Consider the following 20,941-nt stretch of genomic DNA (forward strand, 5'->3'; position numbering starts at 1 on the left):
ACTATCTGGGATCAGAGGAAGACTAAGCAAATATATCACCGCCAGTGGTCTGTCTTGTTGCCCACACCATTAAAGATTTAACTTAAGACAATATACCTAAAGAAGTTACCTATTAAAATGCAAATATCCCATAGTTCACATCAAATAAAGATACTCATGAAATTTATACAATTATTCCTTGCATAGCCATAATACGTCAGTAATAATAACAACAAAAGCACACGTTTTGAGTCCCTCCTACGTCATAAGCCATGTGCTAGATATTTTATATAAATTTTCTTTAATCCTTACAACTCTACAAGATAGATTATCATCCTCACTTCTAAATCAGGAGATGGAGGTCCAAAGAAGTTAAATAACTTGCCCTGGGCCAAATGTCCATTCAATGGCAGAGTTTTCATTCAAATTCAAGATTCTGACTTCTTCCATTACATTCTGTTGCTTCTTTCTACCATGCCATTTACTGTTCCTGAAAATGGAGACCTATGGCATGAGGGAATAAGATGCAATTTAGAAAAATTTTTATTTGTACAGGATAAAACTGAATGAGAATTCTAGGTTTCAGGTAAAAAAAAGACACAGAATGTCTCAGAACAAGAACAGAACAAAAAGGCTTAGCAAACTGACAGAGGACAACAAAAACAGGGATGAGAAGGTCCTAAGGACAAAGTGCCTGCTTGCCTGGTTTTTCTCCACTAGATTTCACAAGATCCTTGAGTTAATAATGAGATCAGTTAAAACTAAGAGCTCAGATTTATTAGCTTGAACAGGTGAATCACAAAATTAAATGAAATTAAATGAAAACTACGGTGAATACTGTATTTTCTGCCTTTTCATGGGAGGGAAGAAATGGGGAGAAATAAATCACACCCATCTGGAGTCTTGGCATGCATGGACAAGTTATTAAACCACCTATGAAGACAACAGAAGTTAGATATCATTATGCACCCAAGAAATTTTGGATAAAACAATTCCACCCTGTTTTAAAGTGAAAATGATGACAAATATCCTAAAACACCTTCAGTTATTTTAACACTAAATCCAGTTTATCACTCATATGCTATCAAGAAACAAATGTAAACAAAATACTGCCCATAATTTGAAAGTATATGATGAGCACAAATAAAAATAACTGAAAATTATGTATGAACTAAAATATGTTACTAGGTAATTTTGTAGAAAATGTACTTTCTATTTGCATACTGGAAACATATTGATATTTTCATATTTTAAACCAGGATAAACACTGATCCCTATGGAACAAGGAAGCAATATGGCACAATAAAAAGATATTTAGGGATTGGAAAGACCTGAATTTGAATCTTGATTCTGTCACTTACTAGCTTTGTAACTTTGGGCAAGTTATTCAATTTTTCTGCTCTTTTACCCCATATATAAATATGAGGCTAATAATAAATATCTTTCAGGACTGTTGTGAAGACTGGATATAAAGCACGTAAAGCAATTGGCATAATATTTGGGACACTAATAATACTAGCAATTCCACTTCTAGAAATATATCCTAAGAATATAATTCTTGAAAAAGGTGGTTTGTATGACAATGTTCATCATAATACTATATACTACCTATAATAATAAATAAACATCATTCAAGTATCTACATTAAAAGAATATTTAAGTAAAGGTATATATACCAGATCAGTTGTTCTCACACTTTAGTGCATATAACAATTACCTAGGGAAGCTTATGAAATGCATATTCCCAAAACTTTTACTCAGAAATTCTAACCCAGTAGGTCCAAGGTGAGACCAGGAAACTCCTACATTTAACAAACAACCAAAGGCTTGATTCTGATATAGGAGGTCTATGAAAATTCTGCATTAAATGGGATATTTTTCAAGATTTTATTTATTTGAGAGAGAGAGCAGAGAAAGACAGAACATGAGCAGGGGTGAGGGACAAGGGAGAGGAACAAGCAGACTCCCCGCTGAGTAGGGAGCCTGATGCAGAGCTCGATCCCAGGACCCTGAGATCATGACCCAAGCCAAAGGTAGACACTTAACCAACTGAGCCACCCAGGCACCCCTAAGTGGGATATTTTAATGATGCCATTAAAAATATGATTATGAAGGCTTTGTAATAACACTGAAAAAGTTTAGAATATACCATTAAGTGGAAAATTCAGGATTCAAAATGTATGCTTTATCTAATAATAATTGCACTAGCTCTTTCATCTTGCAAGATGGCGGGTGAAAAAGCTGAGAAGCCAGATACTGAGGAGAAGAAACCTGAAGCTAAGAAGGCTAATGCCGGTGGCAAGGCTAAGAAGGGTAACCCCAAGGCTAAAATGCCAAAGAAGGGGAAGCCCCACTGCAGCCGAAACCCTGTCCTTGTCAGAGGAATTGTCAGATATTCCCGATCGGCTATATATTCCAGAAAGGCCATATACAAGAGGAAGTATTTGGCAGCTAAATCCAGGGTTGAAAAGAAAAAGAAAGAGAAAGTTCTCGCTACTGTCACAAAACCAGTTGGTGGTGACAAGAATGGTGGTACCTGAATGGTTAAACTTTGCAAAATGCCTAGGTATTACCCTACTGAAGATGTGCCTCAAAAGCTGTTGAGCCATGGCAAAAAACCTTTCAGTCAGCACGTGAGAAAGCTGCGAGCTAGTATCACTCCCGGGACCATTTTGATCATCCTCACTGGGCATCACAGAGGCAAGAGGGTAGTTTTCCTGAAGCAACTGAGCAGTGGCTTGCTACTTGTGACTGAACCTCTGTCCCTCAATCGAGCTCCTCTGCATAGAACACATCAGAAATTCGTCATTGCTACTTCTACCAAAATTGGTATCAGCAGTGTGAAAATCCCCAAACATCTCACTGATGCTTACTTCAAGAAGCAGCAGCTGCATAAGCCCAGACACCAGGAGGGTGAGATCTTCGACACCGAGAAAGAGAAATATGAGATTACAGAGCAGCGCAAGGTTGATCAGAAAGCTGTGGACTCGCAAATTCTGCCAAAAATCAAAGCTATTCCTCAGCTGCAGGGCTACCTCCGCTCTGTGTTTTCTCTCACAAATGGAGTTTACCCTCACAAATTGGTGTTCTAAATTTTTTTTTTAGGATTTTTTATTTATACATTTGACAGAGCCACAGCGAGAGAAGGAGTACAAGCAGGGGGAGTGGGAGAGGGAGAAGCAGGCTTCCCGCTGAGCAGGGAGCCCGATGCGGGGCTCGATCCCAGGACCCTGGGATCATGACCTGAGCCGAACGCAGATGCTTAATGACTGAGCCACCCAGGCGCCCCACGGTGTTCTAAATTTCTTACAAAGAACATAATTAAATAATTGATCCATTAAAAAAAAATTAAACTAAACAATCATAGGAACAAATGGGTCTTAGCAATAGAATTAGGGGTGATTTTTTTCATCTTTTACCTAATTATTTGAAGGAGCCATGTTATCATCATAAATGAATAAGTAACATATCAAAAATTAGAGAGGGGAAAAAAAGTCAATGGATCACCATGCTCTTCAGGATTAAGTTAAAACTCCTTAGGGTAGCACACAAGTCCTTCAATCTCCAGACTTGCCTCTTACCCATGTTCTATACCAAACTACTAATAATATTCCAAATTATAAGTAGTTTATAATTGTAAGTATACATTTTCACATACTATTATTGAATATATTATTCCTTCTCCAGAAAAGCCCTTCCCTTAAATGGTCAGCCTGGCAAACTCCCATTCATCCAATAAGATTCAAGAATCACCTCTGAAGTTTCCCTCGACTACTCCTCTTAGATAGAATTAAGGAAGACTTCTTCTTGCTCTTCACATTCCTGTTGCATTATTTGGGACTTCCATTACAATAAATATTACACTATACTTTAACTCTTTGTTGACATACCTGTTCCATTATTCTACAAATACTTGGGGTTAGGTAGAGATGATCTCATTCCATTTTAGAATCCACAAGGTACTCAAGAAATATTTGTGAAAATAATGAGAGATCATTCTTTGTTATCATTGTTCTTGGATGTCAGTTCCCTATGAAATCCTGACTGACTTGTTGGGTCAGCTGGAGAGTGGCTGGTTCACTGATTAATAAGACTTGGTCTAAATATACCCAAATAGAAGATGGCGGAGGAGTAGGAGACCTGGATTTCGTTTGGTCTCAGGAATTCAGCTGAATAGGGATCAAACCGTTCTGAACACCTACGAACTCAACAGGAGATCGAAGATAAGAAAAGTAACAACACTCTGAACAGAAAAGCGACCACTTTCGGGAAGGTAGGACGTGCGGAGAAGTGAATCCGAGGTGATATTCGGGAGGATAGACAGCGGGGGAGTGGGCCTCCGTGGGCCGCTTCTGGCAAATGATAGAGCCGCGGAGCACAAAATCAGAACTTTTAGAAGCCGGCTCCGCTGAGGGACGTTGCTCCAGTGGCTAAGCGGAGGATGGAACCCTCGCGGGACAGTGTGGTCTCAGGACCCTCGGGGTCACAAAAAGACTGGGGGTGCCTGAGTGCAGCAGAGCTCCCAGGGATCGGAGCGGGGAAGCCGGCTGAAGAGACGGAGCCGAGGCACAGGCTCTCAGCTCGGGGTTGCCATAAACTGTGCTCCGCAGCACAGTCGGGCCACTGCTCCTCCAGCAGGGACCCAACAAGCGGCAGGGCTGGGGAGACTCCCCTACCTCCCCAGGGAGGAGCGGTGCAGGAGCACACCACAAGGATCTGCTGGGTTTGGAGACTCCACATGGGGTCGGGTGCCAGAGATAGAAACACTCGGTCACAGGCCAGGTGAGCACGGAGTGTGGCCGGAGACCGGGGAGACGGGAGTGACCGCTTTTCTCTGGGGGAACACTGAGGAGTGGGGCCCCAAGTTCTGGGTGGGGACTGGGAGGCCACCATTTTCACCCTTGTCCTCCAAAGCCGTACCAAGAGCTTGCAGGGAACAAAAGCTCCTGAGAGCAAACCCGAGCAGCTTGCTTAGCCCGGACTCACAAGGGCGGGGCAATTGCGCCTCTGGCAAAGACATTTGGGAACCACGGCAACAGGCCCCTTCCCCAGAAGATCAGCAGGAACAGCCAGCAAGCCAAGACCAAGTTTACCGATCAAGGAGAACGGGAGAACTCCAGAGCTAGGGGAATACTGCACATAGAATTCATGGCTTTTATATCATAATTCATTACTTTTTCAAAGTTAATTTTTTTAACTGTTTTTTTTTATTTTTCTTTTTCCCTTTTTCAACCAACATCTTATCAAGCCCTTTTTTTAAAAAAAACATTTCTTATTTTTCATTTTTAGAGTCATATTTTTATCCCTTCATAGTAGTTACCCTTATTTTTGGCATATATATATGAGTTGTTCTCTCTTTAAAATTTTGAGATACAGTTTCTTCTAACAGATCAAAATATACCCTAAATCACTAGTGTATGGTTTGGTTCTAGTCTCCTGCCTAATCACATTCTCTCCCTTTCTTTTTTCTTTTTTCTTTTTTTTTCTAAATCTTCTTTCTTTTTAAAAACAATTTCTCTTATCAATTCCTCTTATAAAATCTTTTATAATTTTCATCTTTACAGTCATCTTCCATCCCTTCATTGTATCAACCCTTATTTGTACATATATGTCCTTCTTCCTTTAAAATTTTAGGAGGCACTTTCTTCTAACAGACCAAAATACACCCAAAATCTAGTGTGTGGCACTGATCTATGCACTACTCTGATCATATTTGATCATATTCTGTTTTTTTGTTTTGTTTTGTTCTGTATTTGTTTTTATCTTTTTCTTTTTCCTTTTTTTTCCTCTTTCTTCTTTCTTTCCCTTTCTTGTCCCCTGGTTTCAGGTCTTTTCTGATTTGTATAGAGTATATTTGCTGGAGACGTTGTTAACCTGTTCGCATTCTGTTCTCTCATTCATCTGTTCTCCTCTGGACAAAATGACAAGACGAAAAAAAACACCTCAGCAAAAAGAACAAGAGGTAGTACCGTCTGACAGGGACCTACTCAATACTGACATTAGTATAATGTCGGACCTAGAGTTCAGAATCATGACTTTAAAGATACTAGCTGGGCTTTAAAAAGTGTGTAAGTTATTAGAGAAACCCTTTCTGGAGAAATAAAAGAACTAAAATCTAACCAAGTCGAAATCAAAGAGGCTATTAATGAGGTGCAATCAAAAATGGGGGCACTCACTGCTAGGATAAATGAGGCAGAAGAGAGAATCAGTGATATAGAAGACCAAATGATGGAAAATAAAGAGGCTGAGAAAAAGAGAGATAAACAACTACAGGATCACAAGGGCAGAATTCGAGAGATAAGCGATATGATAAGATGAAACAACATTAGAATAATTGGGATCCCAGAAGAAGAAGAAAGAGAGAGAGGGGCAGAAGGTGTACTGGAGAAAATAACAGCAGAGAACTTCCCTAATGTGGGGAAGGAAACAGGCATCAAAATCCAGGAGGCACAGAGAACCCCTCTCAAAATCAATAAAATTAGGTCAACACCCCGACATCTAATAGTAAAACTTACGAGTCTCAGAGACAAAGAGAAAATCCTGAAAGCAGCTCGGGAGAAGAGATATGTAACCTACAATGGTAGAAACATTAGATTGGCAACACACCTATCCACAGAGACCTGGCAGGCCAGAAAGGACTGGCATGATAACTTCAGAGCACTAAACGAGAAAAATATGCAGCCAAGAATACTATGTCCAGCTAGGCTGTCATTGAAAATAGAAGGAGAGATAAAAAGCTTCCAGGACAAACAAAAACTAAAGGAATTTGCAAACACGAAACCAGCCCTCCAAGAAATATTGAAAGGGGTCCTCTAAGCAAAAAGAGAGCCTAAAAGCAGCATAGATCAGAAAGGAACACAGACAATATACAGTAACACTCACCTTACAGGCAATAAAATGGCAAGAAATTCATACCTTTCAATAGTTACCCTGAATGTAAATGGGCTAAATGCTCCAATCAAAAGACACAGGCTATCAGATTGGATTAAAAAACAAGACCCATCAATAAGCTGTCTGCAAGAGACTCATTTCAGACCCAAAGACACCCCCAGATTGAAAGTGAAGGGGTGGAAAACCATTTACCATGCTAATGGACACCAAAAGAAAGCTGGGGTGGCAATCCTTATATCAGACAAATCAGATTTTAAAACAAAGACTGTAATAAGAGATGAAGAAGGACTCTATATCCTACTTAAAGGGTCTATCCAACAAGAAGATCTAACAATTGTAAATATCTATGCCCCTAACGTGGGAGCAGCCAATTATATAAGGCAATTATTAAAAAAAGCAAAAACACATTGAAAACAATACAATAATAGTGGGGGACTTTAACACCCCCCTGACTGAAATGGACAGATCATCTAAGCAAAAGGTCAACAAGGAAATAAAGACTTTAAATGAAATACTGGACCAAATGGACTTTACAGACATATTCAGAACATTCCATCCCAAAGCAACAGAATACACATTCTTCTCTAGTGCCCATGGAACATTCTCCAGAATAGATCACATCCTAGGTCATAAATCAGGTCTCAACCGGTACCAAAGGACTGGGATTATTCCCTGCATATTTTCAGACCACAATGCTTTGAAACTAGAACTCAATCACAAGAGGAAAGTCGGAAAGAACTCAAATACATGGAGGCTAAAGAGCATCCTACTAAAAAATAAATGGGTCAACGAGGAAATTAAAGAAGAATTAAAAAAATTCATGGAAACCAATGAAAATGAAAACACAACTGTTCAAAATCTTTGGGATACAGCAAAGGCAGTCCTGAGAGGAAAGTATATAGCAATACAAGCCTTTCTCAAGAAACAAGAAAGGTCTCAAATACACAACCTAACCCTACACCTAAAGGAGCTGGAGAAAGAACAGCAAATAAAGCCTAAACCCAGCAGGAGACGAGAAATAATAAAGATCAGAGCAGAAATCAAGGAAATAGAAACCAAAAGAACAGTAGAACAGATCAACGAAACTAGGAGCTGGTTCTTTGGAAGAATTAACAGGATTGATAAACCCCTGGCCAGACTTATCAAAAAGAAAAGAGAAAGGACCCAAATCAAAAAATCATGAATGAAAGAGGAGAGATCACAACCAACACCAAAGAAATACAAACAATTCTAAGAACATATTAGGAGCAACTCTATGCCAGCAAATTACATAACCTGGAAGAAATGGGTGCATTCCTAGAGATGTATCAACTACCAAAATTGAACCAGGTAAAAATAGAAAACCTGAACAGACCTATAACCACTAAGGAAATTGAAGCAGTCATCAAAAATCTCCCAAGAAACAAAAGCCCAGGACCAGATGGCTTCCCAGGGGAATTGTATCAAACATTTCAAGAAGAATTAATACCTATTCTCCTGAAACTGTTCCAAAAAATAGAAATGGAAGGAAAACTTCCAAACTCATTTTATGAGGCCACCATTACCTTGATCCCAAAACAAGACAAAGACCCCATCAAAAAGGAGAACTACAGACCAATATCCTTGATGAACATGGATGCAAAAATTCTCACCACACTACTAGCCAATAGGATCCAACAGTACATTAAAAGGATTATTCACCATGACCACTAGGATTTATCCCTGGGCTGCAAGGTTGGTTCAACATCCGCAAATCAATCAACGTGATACAATACATTAACAAAAGAAAGAACAAGAATCATATGATCCTCTCAATAGATGCAGAAAAAGCATTTGACAAAGCACAGCATCCTTTCTTGATCAAAACTCTTCAGAGTATAAGGATAGAGGGTACGTACCTCAATATCATAAAAGCCATCTATGAAAAACCTACAGCGAATATCATTCTCAATGGGGAAAAGCTGAGAGCTTTTCTCCTAAGGTCAGGAACGCGGCAGGGATGTCCACTCTCACCACTGCTATTCAACATAGTATTAGAAGTCCTAACCACAGCAATCAGACAACAAAAAGAAATCAAAGGCATCCAAATCGGCAAAGAGGAAGTCAAACTCTCACTCTCTGCAGATGATATGATACTGTATGTGGAAAACCCAAAAGACTCCACCCCAAAACTGCTAGAACTCATAAGGAATTCAGTAAAGCAGCAGGATATAAAATCAATGCACAGAAATCAGTGGCATTCCTATACACCAACAACAAGACAGAAGAGAGACAAATCAAGGAGTCGATCCCATTTACAATTGCACCCAAAACCATAAGATACCTAGGAATAAATTTAACCAAAGAGGCAAAGGATCTGTACTCAGAAAACTATAAAATACTCATGAAAGAAACTGAAGAAGACACAAAGAAATGGAAAAACGTTCCACGCTCATGGATTGGAAGAACAAACATTGTGAAGATGTCAATGCTACCTAGAGCAATCTACACATTCAGTGCAATCCCCAACAAAATACCATCCACTTTTTTCAAAGAAATGGAACAAATAATCCTAAAATTTGTATGGAACCAGAAGAGACCCCGAATAGCCAGAGGAATATTGAAAAAGAAAAGCAAAGCCGGTGGCATCACAATTCCGGACTTCTAGCTCTATTACAAAGCTGTCATCATCAAGACAGTATGGTACTGGCACAAAAACAGACACATAGATCAATGGAACAGAATCGAGAGCCCAGAAATGGACCCTCAACTCTATGGTCAACTCATCTTTGACAAAGCAGGAAAGAATGTCCAATGGAAAAAAGACAGTCTCTTCAACAAATGGTGTTGGGAAAATTGGACAGCCACATGCAGAAGAATGAAACTGGACCATTTCCTTACACCACACATGAAAATAGACCCCAAATGGTTGAAAGACCTAAACGTGAGACAGGACTCCATCAAAATCCTAAAGGAGAACACAGGTAGCAACTTCTTCGACCTCAGCCGCAGCAACTTCTTCCTAGAAACATCGCCAAAGGCAAGGAAAGCAAGGACAAAAATGAACTCTTGGGATTTCATCAAGATAAAAAGCTTTTGCACAGCAAAAGAAACAGTCCACAAAACCAAAAGACAACCGACAGAATGGGAGAAGATATTTGCAAATGACCTATCAGATAAAGGGCTAGTATCCAAAATCTATAAAGAACTTATCAAACTCAACACCCAAAGAACAAATAATCCAATCAGGAAATGGGCAGAAAACATGAACAGATATTTTTCCAAAGAAGACATTCAAATGGCCAACAGGCACATGAAAAAGTGCTCAACATGGCTCAGCATCAGGGAAATCCAAATCAAAACCTCAATGAGATACCACCTCACACCAGTCAGAATGGCTCAAATTAACAAGGCAGGAAACGACAGATGTTGGCGGGGATGTGGAGAAAGGGGAACCCTCCTACACTGTTGGTGGGAATGCAAGCTGGTGCAACCACTCTGGAAAACAGTATGGAGGTTCCTCACATAGTTGAAAATAGAGCTACCATACGATCCAGCAATTGCACTACTGGGTATTTACCACAAAGATACAAATGTAGGGATCCGAAGGGGTAAGTGCACCCCAATGTTTATAGCGGCAATGTCCACAATAGCCAAACTGTGGGAAGAGCCAAGATGTCCATCGACAGATGAATGGATCAAGAAGAGGTGGTATATATACACAATGGAATATTATGCAGCCATCAAAAGGAATGAGATCTTGCCATTTGCAACGACGTGGATGGAACTGGAGGGTGTTATGCTGAGTGAAATAAGTCAATCAGAGAAAGACATGTATCATATGACCTCACTGATATGAGGAATTCTTAATCTCAGGAAACAAACTGAGGGTTGCTGGAGTGGTGGGGTGTGGGAGGGATTGGGTGGCTGGGTGATAGACATTGGGGAGGGTATGTGCTATGGTGAGCGCTATGAATTGTACAAGACTGATGAATCACAGATCTGTACTTCTGAAACAAATAATGCAATATACGTTAAGGAAAAAAAAAAGAAGCAGGAGGGGAAGAATGAAGGGGAGTAAGTCGGAGCGGGAGACGAACCATGAGAGACGATGCACTCTGAAAAACAAACTGAGGGTTCTAGAGGGGAAGGGGGTGGGGGATGGGTCAGCCTGGTGATGGGTATTAAAGAGGGCACATTCTGCGTGGAGCACTGGGTATTATGCACAAACAATGAATCATGGAACACTACATCAAAAACTAATGATGTAATGTATGGTGATTAACATAACAATAAAAAATTATTTAAAAAAAGAGGGCACGTTCTGCATGAAGCACTGGGTGTTATACGCAAACAATGAATCATGGAACACCACATCAAAAACTAATGATGTGCTGTATGGTGATTAACATAACAGTAAAAAAATAAATAAACTAACCCATTCAACATCCCCCCCCAAAAAATAAAAAAATAAATATACCCAAATATATAGCATAAAACATACCAGTGGAAAAACTTATATGAATACTTTAACCATCATTCATAATTCTTCACCTTCTCTGATTATGTCTTCAAAGCTGCTATCAAACTTCAGAGTGACAGATCACTCTGGTCACTAGCCAAAGCAGCTAAACAGGAAGCAACTCTGTCCTAGAGTACCCCACTGCTAGAATTCACTGTGCCATAGAACATCTCTGCATAATTCCTGCTGCTCCTCCCAAACACACTCCCACTCACTCCCATGTCCCATACTAACAGTAAAATAGTTATACAAAATAGGGATAATTCTATTAAGTAAATGTAGCAGTTTTTTCGTATAGTCAAAACTAAGATACTATATTTAGCATATTTATATGGTACATAAAACATTTTAAATGCAGATTAGTAACTAGAGGTACCAAACAAGGACTCAAAGTGGTTAAACAGTAATTTAGGCCAATAAAAGAAAAGAAAAAAAGAAAAGTTTAATGAGGAAGAATGAAATTGGGATCCTGGGGTCATAACTTCAAATGCCTTTCCTGTACAGTAAAACATTTATGGCATAACCTAGGTACTGAAGTTTTAAATAACAAGAAAATGCATTTAAAAGAATTTAAATCTCAAACCACATTAGATGTCAAAGCTCGTATACAATTCTATTCCATATACTTGTCATCTATGATTATATAATAAATATGTACATCTAAGGAATAACTTCTGGAATAGGCAAACAACATACCACAAGCTGGTATCTAACACGAGTGTGTTACTATACTTGATACCAATAAAAAGTTCTAGGGATGAAATAAATAGCAAAAAGAAAAGGCTTTTCCAACACCAGCCCTATGCCATCCCATTTCTCATGTCTCCAGTCAAATCTCTTTCTCTTTTGACAGCATCAGCCTCATAAGAAGTAAAAATAAATGACCACCTTTAACCAACCCCTCTTGCAAATCTGGCAAAATTCACTCCATCAGCTGTTAACATCAGCTCTTGTCAGCTCTGCTAACAAGAGCTCCAAAGCATTACTATTTGGGCCTAAAGTTTTGTTTGCTCTTTAAGTGAAAATACTACAATAATGTCCTCTTCCTAAAAGCCTCTCCCAATCAATCACACTTCAACTCCCACAAATAGTAGTATTTGGAGGTAGGGTAAAGTTAGGTAAGTTGTAAGAGCACCGATCCATGAAGTTAGAGGAGAAATGAACACTGAGGTAGGCAGGAAACTAGACATGAGGAATGCAAACTCTATAAACTCTTTCATTTTAAAGGTCCAATATTTGTCCTTCCTTTTTTTTAATTTTATTATGTTAGTCACCATATACATCATTAGTTTTTGATGTAGTGATCCATGATTCATTGTTTGTGTATAACACCCAGTGCTCCATGTAGTACATGCCCTCTTTAATACCCATCACCGGGCAAAGCCATCCCCCTACCCCCACCCCCAAAACCCTCAGTTTGTTTCTCAGAGTCCATAGTCTCTCATGGTTCATCTCTCCCTCCAATTTCTCCCCCTTCGTTTTTCCCTTCCTTCTCCTAATGTCCTCCATGCTATTCCTTATGTTCCACAAATAAGTGAAACCATATGATAATTGACTTTCTCTGCTTGACTTCTTTCACTTAGCATTATCTCCTCCAGTCCCATCCATGTTGATGTAAAAGTTGGGTATTCATCCTTTCTGATGGCTAAGTAATATTCCATTGTATATATGGACCACATCTTCTTTATCCATTTGTCTGCTGAAGGGCATCTTGGCTCTTTCCACAGGTTGGCTATTGCAGATGTTGCTGCTATGAACATTGGGATGTATATGGCCCTTCTTTTCACTACATCTGTGTCTTTGGGGTAAATACCCAGGAGTGCAATTGCTGGGTCATGGAGTAGCTCTATTTTTAATTTTCTGAGGCACCTCCACACTGTTTTCCAAAGTGGCTGTACCAATTTGCATTCCCACCAACAGTGTAAGAGGGTTCCCCTTTCACCACAACCTCTCCAAGATTTGTTGTTTCTTGCCTTGTCAATTTTTGCCATTCTAACTGGTGTAAGGTGGTATCTCAGTGTGGTTTTGATTTGAATTTCCCTGATGGCTAATGATAATGTTCTTCTTAATCTATGTCTCACTACACAGCCCTTCCCAATTCTACTCCTCACACAAAATCGGTTTCCCCTTAGGAGAGGGACAATTGGCACAAAAACTAGAGCCAGGCTGACTTGTAGCAATTAAAATGGAGAAGAGGCTTTCTTTGAAGAAAAAGAGATTTGGGTAGGAAGCGTTAAAGGGAATGTGGTATGGGGAACAGAAATACCAAGCAGGCTGCAAGAAATTAGGTTGGCTGTTTACGCCCACATCTATCAGTCAAGATTTGATTCAATTTGATCAAAGAATGGTGACAAGTCTAGGCCAACTGTCTCAGTTCAGTTAACTAGAAGTAATTAACCACTTTAAATAAAGCTGCTCTCACAAGACAGTAGAAGCCAAATAACTCTACAACACAACTGAATCAAAGTTCCATTTTTACAGACAAATTCATGAAGACGCACTGTTAAATAAGGAAGCACTATCTCTAAGAAACAGATTCAGAGATGAACACTCTTTGGAGACTGCAGAAGGGACTGACAAAAACAAAATTTATCCTCTGACCATATACACTCATGGTGCACACTCAAAAGACACAATTTCATGCCGTACCCAGGTTTAACACAAATGTAGAATTCACTTCCTGTCCTACAGATGCAAAGGAAGAAAACTGGACTCTAAGAAAGATTCCTAGATCTATGTTACACAAGAAAATTCACTGAGTTTTCAACGGGCATTGTGCCTCTGCCTGCCATATGGTGTACCTGACCACATCATCACATACATGAGAAAGAAATGGAACACAGATGAGTCTTCTGTGTAAATTCCTGCTTTTTAAAATATAAAATATTCTGGGCGCCTGGGTGGCTCAGATGGTTAAGCATCTGCTTTCGGCTCAGGTCATGATCCCAGGGTCCTGGGGTCAAGTCCCACATCGGGCTCCCTGCTCCTTGGGAGCCTGGCTTCTCCCTCTGCCTCTCTCTCTCTCTAATAAATAAAATTTTTGAAAAAAATAAAATAAAATATAAAATATTCTATGATGAATAATCAAAACTCATTTTAATTAACTAAAGCTATGCTGCAATATGTTCAAAATGGAACCAAAGACACACTAAAATGCATTAAATGTTAAATAACTTCAGGTTCTATAGGCTAAAATTAGTTTTTTCTAACCCTTGATTTGAATTATAGTCAGCTTCCATTTCCAGTTAAATACTCAGGATGAATGTTCTAAAATAGACTCCTCAAAAGAATTTTCCAAAATTACATCAAATACATAATTAAATCATTTCAGTATACAATTGAACAAATCAAATTGTTTACTGTCACCTGAGAGGTTAAATTGCTAAAGTCAAAAGGGGCAATGCTGAATATTGTAAGCTTCTGCATTAATGTCAGTGAAGATCTGTTCTACCCTTCCATCAACTGTAAGAAACCACTGAGATACACTAGTTATTAGGCAATGTAGGAATGGACAGAGTGAGTAGTAGTCACTGGCTGGTTGTCCTAATTCCCTGCTACACATCAGTCTCCCTGTTTTGAGGAGGGAGCTGAAAAGCTAGCTTAGTAGAGAAAGAGGTCAATAACAAAATTCCCTCTCCTCTCTTCACTCCCCATCATGCAGCTGGCACTGTTCACTCTGGCAGACACAGCTCCCTGAACATAATGGTGCAATCACCGCTTCAAACATCATTACTAGCTAAAATAGATAACCCACTTGCAACTTGACTATTTTTATAGATATAACATTTTCATTGCAGTTTAACTGCTCTATTTGTGATTTATTCCATTTAACCAATGCAGTTTCCCTGAAAGTGAGTACCTTATCAGAGTCCCAATAACCACAATTACCCAAATAGTTGTGAAAATTACACTTCTGAGGTGCCTCTTATCTCATCTCCCTGTACCCATCACCAAAAACTTCATGAACTCAATCCTAAATCTGAAAAATTTGTAAACTCTCTGGTTTATATGTCTTTGGTGACTAGAGACTATTTTCCCCTACTTCTTACAGATCTACTTTTTCACATGGGGTCTTGAGAACTGGATTCTTTACGTTCAACAAGAGTTTACTAAATATGCTTTATCTGTGATCCTTTGAGTCATTAAGAAAATCAAGTAAATTTGAGACATAAAACTTTTTATTGCTTTATTAAAATACAAATAATTCTTAATCTAGACTAAGAAAGAAATGATTCAATATACATTCTAAATAGGAATTATTTTTGTTTAGATTAAAAGGTAGTTATGTCAAAGGAAGACACTTGAAAAGATTTTGCAGCTGTCTCATGAAAGATGTTAAATAAAATGAAACTTCATATACAGTGTGGAGGGAGAAAAGGAAAGAGGTAATTTGAGTACTCTGGTAAGGTCTAAGGAGCTCAGATTTCTTTAAAGACAAAAGGGGTGATGAGAGAGAGGTATAACTGAAGACAAACACAAAAAAGCATTTTACCTGGGAAAATGTTAATGTCTCTTTCAACTAAGTTTGAAAAAGAGAAGAAAAGTATAAAAAGTTCACTTCTGTAACAGATAATGTAACCTTAAGCTCTGACAGACCACAAGAGAATTTCCTGTGACATCTAACAATGCCAAGAATTTGATTCTTCCCAACTTCTATTTTGCTTCTATCATCTCTAGTGAGAATCATTTTCAAACCAAAAAGTATAGACAAATAAGGGTTGGGAGATTACTGAAATTTCAAAAAGGCAGAGATCATAACAGACATTTTAAATGAATGTAAGTATTCAGACCCAGAAGAATTAGGTACAAGGGGGAAGAAGGAATTTGTATCAGGTACTAGGCATCATCAACAGTTCACTACTGTAAACAAGCTATAATAAAATAGCCTGATTTGGGTGGAATTTATAGAGTTACTACCAGAGATAGATGAAAGGAATGCCATAAACAAGACACAGCATGAATTCAGAAGGGCAATGGATAAAATACCTCATAATATTCTCACAGGTATATTAGAAGTAGCTGAATGAGAGTTCTATTAAGTGGCTTCAATGCTGGTAGAAATACCATGTGTAAAGTTTGCTACTTTTAAATTTATAGTAAGCTAAAGAAATGTTCTTTAGGGATTATGTCATCATGTGTTGAATTCCAATTATAGAAAACATGCTTATTAAATCTACAGATGATGCAGAGAAGAAAAGTTAATACGCTGGAAGATAGACTCAATCAAAAAGATCTAAACAGATTATAAATATAGGCTAAAACAAGGAAGATATAATGTAATAGGAAAAATTTAAGTTCAATCAACACTTTTGTAAGAATGATAGGGAAACCACTGCTTCACAAGTCATTGAAAAAAATACCTGGAAGCTTTAAGTATCTGCTCAGTGTGAGCCAATATCATTATGCACCTCAATAAAACTGGCCTGTATTAAGGTATGTCTTAAATCAATAATAAAAAGATAATAATTTCATTGTATGATGTTTGAAATAGCTGCTATTCTGATTACATAATACATGTTCATTTTAGAATACTGAAAAATGTAGATAGCAAAAAGAAAATAAAGATCACCCACAATTCTACCACTCAAAGATGAATACTACTTTTTACATTTCGGTGTTTATCATTCCGGACTTCTTAATGCACATTATAAATTTTCACACACACTTACTTTTTCTTTAAAAAAAAAAAAGGATCATGCTACAAATGCTATTTTGTAACCTGTTTTTTGTTGTTGTTTTAATTCAACAGTATATCAAGTCCCAGTATATTTACTCTGGTCAACCGATATTTGGTGCATTTTGTTCATTTCTGCTCACCACCTTTATGGGAGTCATTGCAGAATTTGGAAATATGCAAAGAAGTAAAAAGAGAATAGTGAAAAGCATGAAAATCTAACTTCACCTATACTCCATTGCCAACTAGTACCAACTGCTGGAAATTACAGGGAGGAGGATTTCAACTCGATATAAGGATAACTTTTTTAATAATTAGAGCTGTCCAGAAAAATGGAATGATCTAGTCACTTAAGGATTTTACAAGGCTAGAATAACTAACTGGTAAAGGGTGTTACAGGTAATTCCTCTAGGTCAGAAGTTGAATAAAAGGACCCATTTTATTTGCACCTTCTGTAATTCTAATGGAAATTCTATTAAAGAAATTTACTCCATGTCCAATATGAAACAAATCGTTATTAATCAAGATCTTAAGAAATAGAGTCAAGTGCTTTAAAGCTGCAGGAGAAATAATAACACTAATGATAAATACCAATGTGCTAAATGCTTTGCATTCATTTCTATTTCACTTAATTCTTACAACTATATGATAGGTACTATTATTATTCCCATTTTATAGGACAGTGACGCTTAGATTTTTATATTTATTGAAGGTCATTCTTACTGTTGCTGAAAATGCAGTGTCACCCAAGCATACCTGATTCCCCAGCAGGTAGCTACTACTCACTTAGTAGGCAATTATGTCATCAAAAGCATCTTCCAAAAAGTTCTTATCTAGTGATCCCTCAAAAGGCTGTCATGAGATTTTTTTGTTATTGTAATTAGGAAAAGAATTAAGGATTTTTAAGTCAAATTATTCATAGCAAAGAAAGAGTTAGGCTAAGCCAGTATCTTAAATTTTCATGAATCAAACAGATTCAATGAAGAAGACTTAAGATGTGGAAAAGCAAATTTAAATCACATAACTTCAGATCTTTGCCATTACTAATTAAGTGACCTTGGGCAAGTCCTTAATCTTCCTAACTTTTCAGTCCTGTGAAATGAGGCTCAGCCAGTTAAAGCTGATATAAGAATTGAATGAGATGATATACATAATACCACAGGATCTGACACGACTATTACACAACACATGTAATAAAGGCAGGGAGGAGGTAGTGGCAAATCTATTCCGTAATTCATTCCAAAGTATTTAAAAATGCCCAAGTATCTTTATGTTTGAAGAGGAAGAGGCCACATTTCCATCATTCTGTAAATAAATTTCTGATGACAATCATTTGTGAAAAAAGTAGCAACTAAATTAAATGTGCCTTCTTAGGAATTTCATTTTATGCAAAGGATCACCCAAAGAATACAATTTCAACCCTCATTTTCTTCAAAGACATTGATGTAGTTGTTTATTCAGTATGAGATTCAAGTTTAAAGGTTACTGGTTTTGATTTTGACTTTTACAACTTCAAACTACTCCAATGAACCCACGTTTTTTAGTTTTGTTCTCTAGGCACATTTCTGTTCTAGAGCTACCACTCTTCTCTGGAAAAAACAGCAAAAGGGAAAACCTCTTATTCAAGAAGTATGTTGTGGGTTACAATTTTGAAATTTTATTCAATTCCTAAAATTTGCCATCTATTCTTTTCTTAAATGGCACAACTGAGAAAGTATTTAAAAGATGTTTACCTTTAACTTCTATCAGAAAGATAGGCTTTTTAAAATACCATTTATCTCAATAAAATTTCCTGAAGTTCTCAAAGAATTCCTTAGTGTTTTTCCAAAAGAATTGATTACTTAGAAACCTCTTTCAGAATATAGGTTTCTGGCCATAATCATTCTTACAACTAATTCAATCAACTAGTAAACATATTTCTTTTGTCTGCAACTTTAAAGCCGTAACCAGATAAACTGCTTTTATATAAATTGGCATTAGAGCCATAATCTGAAATATGTCCACACTGTCTACTTGCATTTTAAAGTGAAAATTACTTAACAAGAGAGTACACATAAGAGTCATCACTTCTAAGATCAACAAAAAAAAGTCCCACAATTCATTGATCTGAACTATCATTCCAATAAAATGTCACTATTGACAAGTATAGATGATCACATATGGAGCTTTTTAAAATCCCATCAACTATTTGCCAACTAAATTCATTTCACTCTAATACAGATGTTTTCATTTTCCCTATTAGCCAGTATTGTAATTAACTGCACAGCCTGACCACTACACCATATAAGAACCTGAGTAAAGGACACAATGTTATCATCCAGCAGTCTGTACTAAACTTGTCAAAACCAAAGAGTTTTTAAAAGCCAAGAAAATCACTTGGATTTTTTAAAATTTTTACAAGTACAGTTGGGTTGCTTAAAAGATGTTTTAGGGTGAAGATATTAATGATGATTGATGCTTCCAAAAATATCCAGGGCAAAGTGAATAGCCATAATTTTATGAACTAAAGAGTTTTGCTTGCATTTTATCTAATGAATATTCTTCAGGCTTCTTCCCTCTTAACTTATTTATTGATGAACAAATGTCCATCAATTCAACTTTTAAGTTCATAGTTTTTCAAATATGCAAATCAACCCAGCTATTTCTATTTCTAGGGTACTGCCTGCTGAATAAAGACCTTGACATTTTTTTAAATGTCATCTCAGAGTCTCCAAGCAATATTAGTCACACCCGTAACGTTTGCATATTAAAAGCCCTCTACTATATTCCATATACACTATCCCAATCCTGACCTGACATCCGTCATCCTACTAACCAAGTTTCACTCTATGTCCAGGTAACTGGAAGTACTGCCTCACCTGTCTCATCAAGTTTTACACACACCCTGTACTGGTGACCTCTCATCAGAAGGTTCGCTCGCTTCATTTTGTGGGATCATAACCCACAGCACAGCAAATGCCTTCTACAAGAGAAGGTAGCAGCAACCAAAGGCTGCTGCTCTTTGCAGGGTAATTGCATGCACGCAATAGCTTCTCTACCAATTTCATTCAACTAGACAAAAAAAAAAAAGCTGGGTTCGACACTGAAAATATATTATAAATACTGGTGAAAAGCGAGTGGAACACCGATTTTCTTCCAGCAACCCTAGTACATGTACAAGTTCTGCACCACAGCTCAGAAAAAGTAGCTACTGACGCATTGATGGAAGGCTATTTTTCAAATTACTCAAAGAATCTAAGGCATCAATCTGACTGGGAGCCTCATGCCTCCTCTCCACACACACAGTCTGTTTTCCTGCCTAATTTAAGAATGACTCGCTGGCAGCCACCAGGTGCAATAACCATGAGGAGGAGAATGGATCTATCACAATGTAAGAACGAGGTATGCAATCCCAGAGCTGGTTCTCGTCCTTACCTTAGCAGATTAGACAGGGGCAAGGGTCCAGATCCACCGCCCAGGATCCCTCCTTTCCTGCCAGACAGGAGTTTCTCCACCAGAGCCACATTTCCAGTGCGGGCAGCTTCCAGCAGCTCCTGGTCCTTCCCCATAGTCTTTGACCGGCTCCCTCACAGAGTCCTCCCCCACCCACCCCCCCGCGTCCTCCTCCCCGCCCACCCCCACTCCCCAAAATCCAGGGCCCTCCCCGCCCCACCCTAAAATAATGCAAGAGCTTCAGCACGAACAGATTCCTGCAGCCCCAAGCCGGGAACACCACTCTCCTCCTCTTCAGGGCGCAGCTTTTACAATGGGAACCAGACCATGTCTAGGAAGAGGGGCTGGCCGAGCGGGGAGCTGCGACGCGCCCCCACAGCCACTCCCCTGAATTCCCGAGGCCTCGTTCCCGCGGGTGGGGCGTGAGGGGGTGCTTTTAAGGAGAGCGAGGAGGATGCTGAGGACTAAGGAAGTCGCAGGAAGAG

General features: G+C 38.4%; 1 protein-coding gene and 1 pseudogene across 6 annotated transcripts in view; one reads left to right on the forward strand and one right to left on the reverse strand.

Moving 5' to 3' along the window:
- The window catches only part of ANKS1B (ankyrin repeat and sterile alpha motif domain containing 1B), a 1,102,644-nt gene extending 1,082,072 nt beyond the window's left edge, over positions 1-20,572 (reverse strand). For all 6 annotated transcript variants that reach the window (XM_028121697.2, XM_028121696.1, XM_028121695.2 and 3 more), the window contains exon 1: positions 20,439-20,572. In XM_028121697.2, the coding sequence (XP_027977498.1) occupies positions 20,439-20,572 (134 nt within the window). The remainder of the gene's footprint in view (positions 1-20,438) is intronic.
- Positions 2,523-3,071, forward strand: LOC114222999 (large ribosomal subunit protein eL6 pseudogene; annotated as a pseudogene).
- Positions 20,573-20,941: the final 369 nt, after the last annotated feature.

The sequence above is a fragment of the Eumetopias jubatus genome, unplaced genomic scaffold (genome assembly GCF_037043125.1).
Source record: "Eumetopias jubatus isolate StellerSeaLion01/CBP00866 unplaced genomic scaffold, mEumJub1_p1.0 scaffold_8, whole genome shotgun sequence".
NCBI classification, from domain to species: Eukaryota; Metazoa; Chordata; class Mammalia; order Carnivora; family Otariidae; genus Eumetopias; species Eumetopias jubatus.